At 38.6% G+C, this 13,689-nt stretch overlaps 1 protein-coding gene across 1 annotated transcript; it reads right to left on the bottom strand.

Annotated features, from left to right (window-relative positions):
- Positions 1-7,170: 7,170 nt before the first annotated feature.
- Positions 7,171-13,689, bottom strand: LOC114197755 (olfactory receptor 7E178-like). Its single transcript, XM_028088903.2, has 2 exons — positions 13,643-13,689; positions 7,171-8,113 (listed from the first exon to the last, which is right to left on the bottom strand). The coding sequence occupies exons 1-2, from the start codon at positions 13,669-13,671 to the stop codon at positions 7,171-7,173; spliced, it is 972 nt and encodes a 323-aa protein (XP_027944704.2). The 5' UTR covers positions 13,672-13,689.

The raw sequence follows: 13,689 nt of genomic DNA, 5'->3' as shown, positions 1-13,689 counted from the left end.
TTTTTTTTTCCAGTTTAATTTATGACTTTTTGACTTTAACATCTGCAAATCCTTTATGGTAATCATGTAAATTAGGGAGAATTCAGTCTTCTATAACAAGAATCAGTAACTTTTTCTATCTTCTGAGTTAAGATTTATGTCTCTAAGAGGAACTTCCTATTTCCTTTTTTAAGTTTTTTTCCCTTATTTAAATGACAGCCCAAGTCCTAGCTTTTCTTTCATTGATGTATGTATGTATTTAGAATAATATTAATTTTTACGTGCTTATTTATAACTTGCTACTTCTTGTAAATAAACAAGAGTATCTAATAAGATTGCAGTCGATGTGTCAGCCAGAGCTATGGTCCTCTCAGAGTCTGACTGGGAGAAGACCTGTTTCCAAGCCCACACACATAGCTGGTGGAAGGATGGAGTCCCTGGTGGGCGGTTGGCCAGAGGTATTCTTTAGTTCTCAGCCACATGGGTCTTTCATGGGGAAGCTCACACATGGCAGTTGACTTCCATCAGAATAAGCAGACAGGTGACAGAGAACCAACAGACAGAAAGATAAAAGCCAGCGTCTTTCTGCACCCTAATCTCAGAAGTGACATCTCATCAGTTTTACCATGTTGTGTTGGTTGGAAACAAGTCACCAACCCAGGATACACTTAAGGGGATAAGTCTCCACAATGGCATAAATATAGGAGGTGGAGGTCAGTGGGAGCATTAGAATCTTCCCACATGCAGGCCTCGCCCTTTACCAGGAAATTGGTCTCTAAATACCACAAGACTCTAGAGATGTCTCTTTGTTTCCCAACACAGTCCACAGCCCATCACACTAAAAGGCTCTCAACAAAATTCCCCTGCAGAAGATCTGACATGTGGGCAGAAATTTCCTATGATTTGGTATTTCTGCAGATCCCACCATGTTGCTTTAGGACATGTAGTCAGGAGAAGCTGATGCAGTTTCTCTTCTTTCACCGGGGTCCTTCCATTGATAACTCACCAAGCTGTAGCCATTCTATTCTGAAATTCAACAAATGTCCCCAGTGGTTTCTGATTTCTGTACACCGAGAAGAGTTCATTTGCCGCCAGAATGTATTTTCTTTAGATTACTTTGTGTTCACAAATCCTAATGTTTAAATAAATGTGATTTTGGCCTGTGGGGTTTTTTCTGGTTGCCAAAATAAATTGTATGTAAATGACAGTCCCTTGCAACCTGCCACATCCTACCCATGTGGTTCTCCTGGCTCAGAGGACTCTTGATGAGTAATTTAGAGATTGATCTGTCATTATGTGATGCAAAGAAAGATCAATTAAACCAAGATAGTGAAGAAGGCAACCCGGGCCTCTGTCCCCGCTGCAGAGATCAATAATTAGCTATCCTTGCAAAAAACAGCTCTGGAAGAGTTCAGAAGTCTACTTAAGAAACTTCAGCAAACAGTGGAACAAAATACCTGAGAATAACCACACGAAAGGGAAGGAAGAACAGCTTCATTCTGCCTGCATCATTCCATCCCCCCAGTTATAGTGCTCAGCACCAAGAGGGAACTCCCCAGCTAGAAGAGTTCCCCTCAATAGGAAAGGGAGAGTAGGGTGAGTGACCATCTTACCCAGCCTTTCAGTGCACTGTACAAAGGATTTGCTTCAGTTATACTGCACCCAGAGAATGGTAAATCTTGCACATACAGACACAGCTAGAAACAAGGAAGAAGTATAAGGACTACCAATATTAGCCACAAGCAGGTGTGGTACTAACATAGAAATAGACAAAGAAACAAATGGTACAGAGTCAAGGGCTCAGAAATAAATCCCTGCATGTATAGTCAACTAATATTTGACAAGGGAGTCAAAACACTCGATGGGGAAAAGATATTCTTTTCAAAAAAAAAAAAAAAGTGTTGGGAAAACTAGATTATCACATGCAGAAGAATAAAATTAGACCCTTATCTTACACCACTCACAAAAATGAACTTGAAATGGGTTAAAGACTTAAACATAAGACCTGAAAACATAAAACCCTTAGAAGAAAACATAGGGGAAAAACTCTTTCACATTGTCTGGCAGCAATTTCCTGGATAGGACACTAAAAGTACAAGCAACAAAAGCAAAAATAAAGAAGTGGGACTACATCAAACTAAAAAGCTTCTGCAAAGCAAAAGAAACAACAAAATGAAGAAGCAACCACAGAATGGGAGAATGGGAAGACATATTTGAAAATCATATATCTGATAAGAAGTTAATATCCAAAATATATCAAGAACACACGACTCAATGGCAAAAAAAGAAAAAAGTAAAAATGGGCAGAGGAGCTAAGTAAGCAATTTTCCAAAGTAGACTAACAAATGACCAACAGGTACATGAAAGGTGTTTGACATCACTCATCATCAGGGAAATGCAAAGCAAAACCACAATGAGATATCAACTCATACCTGTTAAAATGACTATCTTCAAAGGCACATATAACAAATGTTGGCAAGGATGTGAAGAAAAGGGAACCCTTGTGCCCTGTTGTGGGAATGTACTTTAGTATGAACATAATGGAAAACAGCATGTAGATATCTCAAAATATTAAAAATAGAACTACCATATGATCCAGCGATCTCATTTCTTGACATATATCCAAAGGAAATGAAAACAGGATGTCAAAGAGTTATCAATGCTCCCATGTTCATTGCAGCACTATTCACATTATCCAAAATATAAAAATAATCCACCAAGTGTCCATCAACGGATGAATGGTTAAAGAAGATGTGACATATATACATACACACACAATGGAATATTATTCAGCTATAAGAAAGAAGCAAAATCTGCCATTTACAACAGAGATGGACATTGAGGGCATTATGGTAAGTGAAATAAGTCAGAGAGAGACAAATACTGCATGACAGCTCTTTTTTGGGGGGAGGGAGGGTGTGTGCTATGGTGAGTGCTGTCAATTGCGCAAGACTGTTGAATCACAGATCTGTACCTCGGAAACATGGCATCTCTTATATGTGGAATCTAAAACAGCCAAACTCAGAAAAAAAGTTAAAAAGTGGTTACCAGGGGTTGGAGGGGGGAGTAGGGGTATGTTCGTTAAAGGGTACAAACTTCCAGTTATAAGATAAATAAGTTCTAGGGATCTAATGTACAGCATGATGATTGTAGTTAACAATAATGTATTATATATTTAAAAGCTGCTAAGAAAGTAGATCTTAAATGTTCTCACCACAAAAAAGAAAAGGTAATTATGTGACATAATGGAAGTGTTAGCTAACTCTATGGTGGTAATCACTTTGCAATATATCAGTGTACCAAATCAACACATTGTACATCTTAAACTTACACAAGGTTGCATATCAATTATATCTCAATAAAGTTGAAATAAGAAATATATCAACCACTGGGTAGATGATGATGATAATGATATCTATATTTACTTAGTTCTTACCATGTGCATATTGTCTTTTTAATCCTAGAGTGCTTTCAGCTAAATACCATTTAAAATGAAGGATTAGAGGCCACAAAAGTTATAAAAAAATATATCCCAGTGCACTCAGCTAATGCGTTAGAAGAGCTGATGTTGGGGGCGCCTGGGTGGCTCAGTAGGTTAAGCATCTGCCTTCAGCTCAGGTCATGATCCCAGGGTCCTGGGATCGAGCCCTGCATCAGGCTCCCTGCTCTGTGGGAAGCCTGCTTCTCCCTCTCCCACTCCCCCTGCTTGTGTTCCCTCTCTCGCTGTGTCTCTCTTTGTCAAATAAATAAAAATATTTTTTAAAAAAGAGCTGATGTTGCAAATCAAATTTTGGCCTACAAAGCCCATATGTTCAAACTGTACACTGGCCTGTTAATAATTGGTTATGGCAGTTTGCCCTTGTGATCTCCTGCTACATACTAAATCATGTTATATTCAGCACATTCGATGATATCTTCTCAACCAGCCTTTCATTTAAGTGCTCTTGTTGTCATAACTTTATAGATGAGAAATTTAAATAGAAATATGTATCATACTCAAAGCCACACAGTTGATAACATCAGGTTACTTATAAATTACTGGAATGCTTGGGCGCCTGGGTGGCTCAGTTGGTTAAGCAACTGCCTTCGGCTCAGGGCATGATCCCAGAGTCCTGGGATTGAGTCCCACATCAGGCTCCCCGCTGAGCTGGGAGCCTGCTTCTCCCTCTGACCCTCTCCCCTCTCATGCTGTTTCTCTCTCTCTCTCTCTCTCTCTCAAATAAATAAATAAATAAATAAATAAAATCTTTAAAAAAATTACTGGAATGCTTATTTAAATTAACTTTCTTAATGTTATAGTAGGATTTACCATTTGATGGGAAACTACCATCTGACTGAACCATGGCACAATTATATATAATTACTGCATGGCCTTGGAAGATAAGCTTTATTGCTCCTAATTTGCTGCTGAGAATTCTGGGGCTCAGAAAGGAACTTTGAGTTGCTAAAATTTTCAAATTTTTGAGCCTATATTTGGGCAATGGAGTATTTTCCTATCCCACTTTTTTTTCTACTATCTCTGTTTCTTATTCTAGTCAAGAATTGTCACACCACATTCGGATGGCTGTGTGAATCTTCCAGTCTTTTCCTATGCACTCTTCCAAATCCAAATCTAAAAATAAACAAACAAAAACCAAAGCACTACCTCCGGGTAGAGTCTACCATTTGACATCAAATGGCAACATTACTTTCCCACTTAACAAGGTTCTTTGGCTATCACTTAGGTTTAAATAAATGGATATGCAAATATAGAAATGTAGTAATTTTTATTGGGTGGTAACTTCCCACCAATTGTTTTGGCTTCATCATCTGTCAATTTCATGCCTTTCTCCAATATCAAAGTTCCTTATCAATGTGGTTAGTAGGTGATTTACCTCAGAGATAAAAGGCAGGGTAAATTAAACTAGTTGGACAAGTTTTCAGAGAACCAAAATTACTACCAAAAAACCATGTATGACATTTCTAAAGAAAGATGGATACTCGTATTGAAGAACCAAATGGAGCTCAAAGACTGATTTATCAATGACAGAAGACAAGGAAGCATGGTAACAAAATGAAGTCCTAAACAGGTCATTACTAGAGAACGAAAAGGGCTCACCTTTGCTGACAACATAAAACTTGGCTGCCGAGGATTTTTTTAAAAATAAAGACAAAGTACAATTTATTTATGATGAAATTTGTGACTTGGCAATCCTCAGATACCATTAGAGCCACCCATCTACTGGAAATATGATACCAGTACTTAGATCTCATTTGTACACTCCTAACAAAGATGTATATTTAAAACCACCTTTGGGCACCTGGGTGGCTCAGTTGGTTAAGCGACTGCCTTCAGCTCAGGTCATGATCCTGGAGTCACAGGATGGAGCCCCGCACCAGGCTCCCTGCTCAGAGGGGAGTCTGCTTCTCCCTCTGACCCTCCTCCCTCTTGTGCTCTCTCTCTCTCATGCTCTCTCTCAAATACATAAATAAATAATCTTTAAAAAAATAAAAAATAAAACCACCTTTATTTTATGAGCTCATTTTGCAGTATTCCAACTGCACGCAACTCATAACACATCTTTCTCCTCGTGTTATAATTTAACATTCAGGGTTCGGTCAAGATAAAAGGTAGCAGGGGCACCTAGGTGGCTCAGTCAGTTAAACGTCTGACTCTTGTTTTCAGATCAGGTCGTGATCTCAGGGTCATGGGACCGAGCTCCCAGTTGGGCTCCATTCTCAGCTTAGAGTCTGCTTAAGATTCTCTCCCTTTGCCCCTCTGCCCACTCACGTTCTCTCTCTCTTAAATAAATAAATAAATAGAAAAAAAGAAATCAAGCTAATTATTTTAATAAAGAGAATTGAGTGTAGTTAATTGGTTAAATAGCTACCACAGGACAAAGCAAAAAATGGAACAATGTGGTGACAGATGGAAGCCAATAAATACCAAGGGCTTAGAGGTTTAGAAGGAGTAGTGAATTTTACTTAATTTTAGAGTGTAAAGATATTTGCTGACCATTATTAAAAATATTCAACAACTCTTAACTATAGAGAACAAACTGAGGGTTACTAGGGGGGAGGTGAGCAGGGGGATGGGTTAAATGGGTATTAAGGAGGGCACTTGTGATGAGCATTGATGAATCACTAAATTCTACACCTGAAATTAATATTATACTGTATGTTAACTAACTGGAATTTAAGTAAAAATTTGAAGAAAGAAAAAAATATATATATATGTAACAAGAAAGCCAGAGGGAAAATAAAGCAGTGATTTCAAGAGACTCACCCTAGCATTACAAGGTAAGTATAGAAGAGTGAATTTGGAGCAGAGAGACTTAACCAGCACAGATGAAAAGCGTGTTGGAGGACAATGTATTTGAAGAAAACATTTAAAAAAAAAAAAAAAAACATTGCCTGGAGCTACAATAAGTTTTTTCATAACCTACCCTTTCAAGCTTGATCTCTTTAGGAACTCACAACTAAACTGTCTTGGGTGTTTTTTAAAAATTCTCATACCTAGACACATACCTGTGCAACTAAATCAAAATCTCTGGTGATGAGACCCAGTCATCATTATTTATAAGACTCCTCAGGAAATTCTAACAAAATCCATGGTTAAGGACCAGTAAATGGCATCTGTAGACATTACCTGAATAAACAGTTTTAAGAGATGCAAAATTTGTATGGAAAATACACAGAAATCATGGAAAAGGATATAAATTTTAAATATATGAAAAGAGAGTTATAGGAGTACCTAGGTGGCTCAGTTGGTTGAGCATTCAACTCTTGGTTTCTGTTCAGGTCATGGTCTCAGGATTGTGGGATCGAGCCCTGTGACAGGCTCCAAATTCAGCGGGGAGTCTGCTTGAGATTCTCTCCCTCTCCTTCGCCCTGTGCCCCTCCTCCCCCTCTCCAATAAATAAATAAATCTTAAAGAGAGAGAGAGTGTTCTACATTTCACCTGGATACCAGGGTCATTGAGGAGAACCTCTCATGCATTCATTATGATGTACAAAGCATCCCAGAATACTCCCCCAATCCAATTAAAAACAAATAAAAAAAGTAATATTCATATATGAAACATGAAGAGAAATGAAAACCATGATATTGAAAAAAAATGTGACCAAGAAAGAAGTATGGTCTGGTCTACATGTTTGGTTTTGCCAATTTTTTTCAACCCACACTTCAAAAAGGATTGCACACATACTGAGATTAGCCTGTTCTTCTGAGGAACCTCCATAGGGCACTCTTGATGTCCCTGTTTCTCAGGCTGTAAATGAAGGGGTTCAGCATGGGAGTGACTAGGGTATACACAACCGAGGCCACCATATCCTTCCTGGGGGAAGGCCACAATGCTGATCCAAGGTACACTCCAATAGCAGTTCCATAAAATAAGCAAACAACTGACATGTGGGAGCCACAGGTGGAGAAGGCTTTGTACTTCCCACCTGTGGATGGGACTCTCAGAATGGAGGAAACAATTTTATAGTAAGAGAAAAAGATCCCTGAGATGGGGAGAAAGCCAGAGATGGCACCAACAAAATACATGACTATGTTATTGGTGAAAGTGTCAGGACAGGCAAGATTCAGGAGTTGAGAAGGGTCACAGAAAAAATTAGAAATTTCCATATCCTTGAAGCAGGTAAGTTGTAACACAATCAAATTGTGCAGCTGGGAGTCCAAAAGGCTAACAAAAAAAGACAACAAAACTAAGAAGCCACAGAGGTGGGGGTTCATGATGACTGAGTAGCGTAGAGGGTGACAGATGGCCACAAACCGGTCATACGCCATCACAGTCAGAAGCATACCATCCATACATCCAAAAAGAATCAAAAAGGACATCTGAGTCAGGCAACCCATATAGGAGATGGCTCTGCTCTGAACTTGGATGTCCACGATCATCCTGGGCGTTGTGGTAGAAGTGAAACCGATGTCAGCCAAGGACAGGCTGGAAAGGAAGAAGTACATGGGGGTGTGGAGGTGGGAGTCCGAGCTGACAACCAGGATGATGAGCAGGTTCCCCAGCACGGTGACCAGATACATGGATAGGAACAGCCCAAAGAGAAGGGGCTGCAGTTCTGGATCATCTGAGAGTCCCGTGAGGAAGAATTCTGAGACCCTTGTTAGATTTTGTGGTTCTATGTAGCTTGGACACCTTCGGAAAAAGAAAAGAGGGTTGGAAAAGTGAATCAAGTAAATGGGCAGTCAGCACTGTGTCCCTATTGCGTATTCAAGCAATTCACAAGTAAAATATTCACACTTGGGGCCATACCCTCCAGTGCGTTCAGCAATATTTCTGTGTCTCAAATCCAATTTTCTTAGAACTGTTTCCTCATTGGTTTCTGTGTTATTCACACCTCTCTATACACACTTTAAAAACACTCAACTGAAGAATGTTAGAGGAGCAAGAACATTTAGAGATAAATGATAAATCCATGATCATCACAAAATACTCTTAAAGAAACATACCGAATAAGAAACATTCTTCTCCCTTTAAGGAAAAAAATCATTCTAATTAAAGGACGCTTAGAAGCAGCCTTATTTTATTCAAATAAGTGCAAGAAATTCCCTTTAGAATATTGATAAACTGTATAATTGCTAGAACTACACTACTGACATTCTAAATTAAAATAAAATGTTTGGGGCGCCTGGGTGGTTCAGTCATTAAGCATCTGCCTTCGGCTCAGGTCATGGTCCCAGGGTCCTGGGATGGAGCCCTGCATCGGGCTCCCTGCTCGGTGGGAAGCCTGCTTCTCCCTCTCCCACTCCCCCTGCTTGTGTTCCCTCTCTCACTGTGTCTCTCTCTGTCAAATAAATAAGTAAAATCTTTAAAAAAAATAAAATAATAAAATAAAATGTTTATAATCAGAAAGTTTTTTTTAACATGTTAATTATCTTCAGGGGTTTTCATCACTCTGTTTTCGGCATCTCTCCTCCATGGAAATACATGCTCACTCAAATATGTGGGTTGTTTTTTTAAAGTCTTTTCAAATATATCTCTTAACTATGACCTGATAGACTTCAAATTTTGATAAGTATGTTTTGGTTAAATGCACAAAATCATGCAGTGTCAGTGACCCCGTAGATGACATTCGTGTACAATGCAGCTGTGGATCATTAAACAATAACTTTTAAAAAATACTTTCTTCCTATCTCTCAGTTTATGCAGGATTAAATATCAACCCTAAACAATCTCTGGGAAATTGACACTGGTGTTTGACACTCTCTTTGGGGTTTTGTTTTGTTTTGTTTTGTTTTTGGTCTCTATTTTGTAGTGCTTTGGTATTGGCAAAGGTGCTTACATGTATTTCTAATCCTAAACATTTGGAAGTGCTGCGTCCTCATGAAATCCAACTCTCTAATTATAGAGAGGAATTTAGGAGCTTACAAGACCCCCAAACCAGGTCTGAAATCCAGCCTTCTTGTGCTTCCTTAACTTCAATCTTTACTGAAACAGGGAGAATTCTCCTTAATTCATTCTTTTGAAAATTAATTCCCCTAAGAGTCTGGGGGTTGTTTGTTTGTCTTTTTTTGTTTGTTCATTTCTTTTTTTTTCTTAAATTCCACATATGAGTGAAATCATATGGTATTTGTCTTTCTCTGACTTATTTTGCTTAGCATAATACCCTCTAGGTCCATCCATGTTGTTGAAAATAAATAAATAAATATGTAAATAAATAATAAATTCAATTCTCCTTAAATACAGTTATTTTTTTTTTTAAGATTTTATTTTTAAGCAATCTCCACACCAACCAAACCCATGACCCCGAGATCAAGAGTCGCACACTCCACCAACTAACCCGGTCAGGTGCCCCTAAATACAATTATTTTTAAATCAATTCCCTGAAGGCAACTCTGATATTCATTTCTCTTGACAGGTCACACTATGATTAAATTTAGAGAAAAATGCAAAAGAGAGAAGTACAAAGATGAACATAACAAACACGTGGGGAGTTTCTACATCGGTAAAATGGAGATAACTGAACTTATCTTATTGGAGTGTTTGGAGAAATTAAATAAAACCTAAAGTGCTCAGACCCATGGTTCTCAATCCTAGTTGATTATTATACTTACCCGTTAATGTTGTAAGATGTACTGATGTCCTGTGCACTGCCTAGAGCCAATTAAATAATAATCTCTACATGCACGATTCTTGGTGGTCCTAATGTAGAGCTAGGATCAAGAACAATGCCTTAAAATATTGCTGGGCACTTCGAATATGTTCAATGAATATTACCTATTATTACTATAATGAATACCCAATAGCTATATTAAAATATAAGCATTTACTAATATTTGCTTCCAAACTCATATTTTATAGAGACTTGAAATATTACTGATAAAGTTTTAGCTTTCTTTAAATTCCTACATCATCCCATTGCCCTGCACACCTGTCCCCCAAAGCAATCACTGTCATTAATTAGGTGAGTATATTTTCTCCTGGTGTTTCCATAATGTTATTATTTATGTATTTACAAAGCATTGTCTTGAAAATTTACCTAAATAATATATTACTAGGCACACTGCATATAAAGTGTTCTTGTTTACTACAACATTGTGTTTAAATCTAGATATAACACTTTAAGTGATACATAGTATTAACTGAGGAATTAACTTCATTTTGTTTATCAATTCCTTATTTCAACAACCCTATGAAAATCCTTTTGCCTTTCTGCATATCATGCAGGTGAGAATTTCCATATGACATCAGCATGGAGGACATTGTGTTATAAAAATCAATGCAAGTTCAATTTCACTACTTATTGCCTACATTTGTTTTCCCAGTAGAAAAATTAGTTGCTATCAACTACATGCTATTATTAAAGTATAGAATCAGAATATTTCTCAAGTATCTAGTAATAGTCATTCTGTGATAGCTCCATATAAAAATTCCCATCTTACATAGGGAATAATATTTCCATATCTCGGATTTTCAGACTGGGCTGTAAAGTGCGTTACTATTCACGGGAATTTCTATGATCCACCATATTACTGCCATAAGTGCTCCTGAAAATTACTGGTCCAGTACCCTAATTCACAGGAATACATGTAAATCCCTCAACCTGTCTGTGCTGGCCTCACTTCTCTGGAAATCAAAAGGTTAACAGCCATCTCCAGAGATGTATGGCATCTAAAGTTCCATTTAAAGTGGAACTTAATAAATATTTGGGCATTGTTTTGTAACGAGAATTTGTTTTTTTGCTTTTTTTTTTTAAGATTTTACTTGTCTATTTGAGGAAGAGAGCGCACAAGGGGGGGAGGGGCAGAGGAATTGGGAGAAGCAGATTCCCCGCTGAGCAGGGAGCCCTGATCAGAATCTCGAGGCTCAATCCCAGGACGCTGGGATCAGGACCTGAGCCCAAGACAGAAGTTTCACTGACGGAGCCACCCGCACGCCCCTGTAACCAGAATTTGAATCATTATTGTACTTGTGGGTTTACTGATGAAATGCAATCCTAAGAAAGTTTTAATAACCTTTTATTGGGTTATATGGCAGAGAATCTAGAGGCTCTCTTGTCTCAGGGCACTGGAAATCCTAAAAGGTGTCTAAGCCTACACAGTAAAATTTATCTTCCCCTTCTCATTCTGCCTTTTCTTTTTCATACTTACGAAAATCACTGATGATTTTTGAATAACTGAATGTTGTAGACGCTATTAAATAGAAAATAATAGAGGGCTGCCTGGTGGCTCAGTTTGTTTAAGTGTTCGACTCTTGATCCCAGGCTTGGGTCTTGATTTCAGGGTCATGAGTTCAAGCCCCGTGTTGGGCAACATGCTGGGCATAGAGCCTACTTAAAAAAAAAAAAAAAAAAAAAAAAGATCCTATTGAATGTTTATGACATAGATACAAACAAGTGGTATTTTATATGATCTCTTGTCCCTAAAATGGATGAAGGCACAGGCAGGAAAGCATTCATGTGTACAAGCCATATTGACTATGCTTTGTTCCTGTGACTCAAAGAAGGGTCTATTCAATATTTAACATATTTGGGGGTTTTGTTGTGGTGGTTGCCTACTCTGTGCCAAAGATGATATAAGCTCTGGGGAATCAGAAATGAATGTGATTCAGTCATTTCCTTCCAAGCACTCAGTATGTAACTTGTATAGGGATAAAAATTAAATTTTTTGTCAGAAAGCCATTGAAAACCAAACAATCGGAGCACCTAAGTGGCTCGGTCGTTAAGCGTCTGCCTTCGGCTCAGGTCATGATCCCAGGTCCTGGGATCGAGTCCCGCATTGGGCTCCCTGCTCCGCGGGAAGACTGCTTCTCCCTCTCCCACTCCCCCTGCTTGTGTTCCCTCCCTCACTGTGTCTCTCTCTGTCAAATAAATAAATAAAATCTTAAAAAAAAAAAGAAAGAAAACCAAACAATCAGATCACAGGATATTTTGGTTGAAGGGTATAAAAGTTGGTATTAACAATATTAATCAATATTATCAATAATAATCTCTAAATTTTTTGCCCTTACTGTAGGCATCCATCACGTATTTAACCACGTTGGTAGTATTCATATCTACTTAGTCCTTACTGAGTGGAGTGGTATCAACTAAGAATCAATTCAGATGACAATTTTGAGGCTCAGAGATACTAAGAAATTGCTCCAGCTCACTAGATAATAAGTAGAGAAGATAGGACTTAAAATTATATTGTGGATCTGAGGCACATGCGGTTAATTTCTTTACTGTTAAAATTCAGAAATTTTAAAGCAGAGATCCATAGGTCTTAACCACTAGCACATCTATTGTACATCTTTTAATAGTTTCTGGTTTCCTGAGTGTGGGTAGAACCTGAGACATTGACGTTGTGTCTCCCTTTGAAATGGAGAAGGACTAACTTATTAGAATGGAAGAGGAAGTGGACAGCTGAGGCAAAATCCAGGAGCAGGGGCGTGCATGAGAAATCTACCCTAAACTGTCATGAGTTGGCTCTTTCTATGATCCCTGCCAGCGATCTTCAGCCATCATTCCTATAGTTGTGCACCAACAGCTCACCACTGTGGTTTACCAGTAACCTCCAAAGAGAAGAACGCAGTGAGCAGAGAGAGTGCATGGATGGAATTACCAGAGAAGCGATATGGTTGTTTGCATTGGCAAAGGGAGAATACTGGCCAGGTGCACTGTGTCTGGAGTCAGACTGTTTGATTCAAACCTGGCTTCATCCCATTCTTTCCCATAACCGGGGACAAGTTACATTAAAAGGCTATAATCCTCTCCTCAACTGTAAAAGAACAATAATGTGTACACATGTATTTTAGGGGTGACTAGGCAGGTAAAAAGAAATAGTCTACATAAAGCACTTATTTCAGAGCCCAGGACTGGAATCCTTAATAAAGGTTCATGATATCATGTATAGGGTCATCGGGCATCATTCCCCTGCTCATCTTCATCATCACTTTCATGGTCATTTTGGAATGTTTAAGGGACAGTTTAGAGGGATTTATTTCCTGCTTTGGTGAGGGAGATTCCTACAGGAGCTAGAACCAGTGTGGGAGGAAAGCTGAACTCTGAATGACAATTCTCAGATTCCCACCAGAACCAAGAATATAAACTTCACAGGCCTCTGAGCTGAACCTGCATACTGGTGCCCTTCCACCTGGCTACTCCAACTATCCTGCTCATCCTGATGATGAAGAAACAACGCTCCCCTGATTGTTCCTGTACCCAGTATCTCCAATATCACTCACTGGACTGTGGAGCCTCTATGCTGGAGCATGACAAAGAAATGACGATT

Source organism: Eumetopias jubatus, unplaced genomic scaffold, assembly GCF_037043125.1.
Source record: "Eumetopias jubatus isolate StellerSeaLion01/CBP00866 unplaced genomic scaffold, mEumJub1_p1.0 scaffold_1, whole genome shotgun sequence".
Lineage (NCBI taxonomy): Eukaryota > Metazoa > Chordata > Mammalia > Carnivora > Otariidae > Eumetopias > Eumetopias jubatus.
Note: the sequence above shows the minus strand (reverse complement) of the source record. Positions and strands in the feature narration are given on the sequence as shown.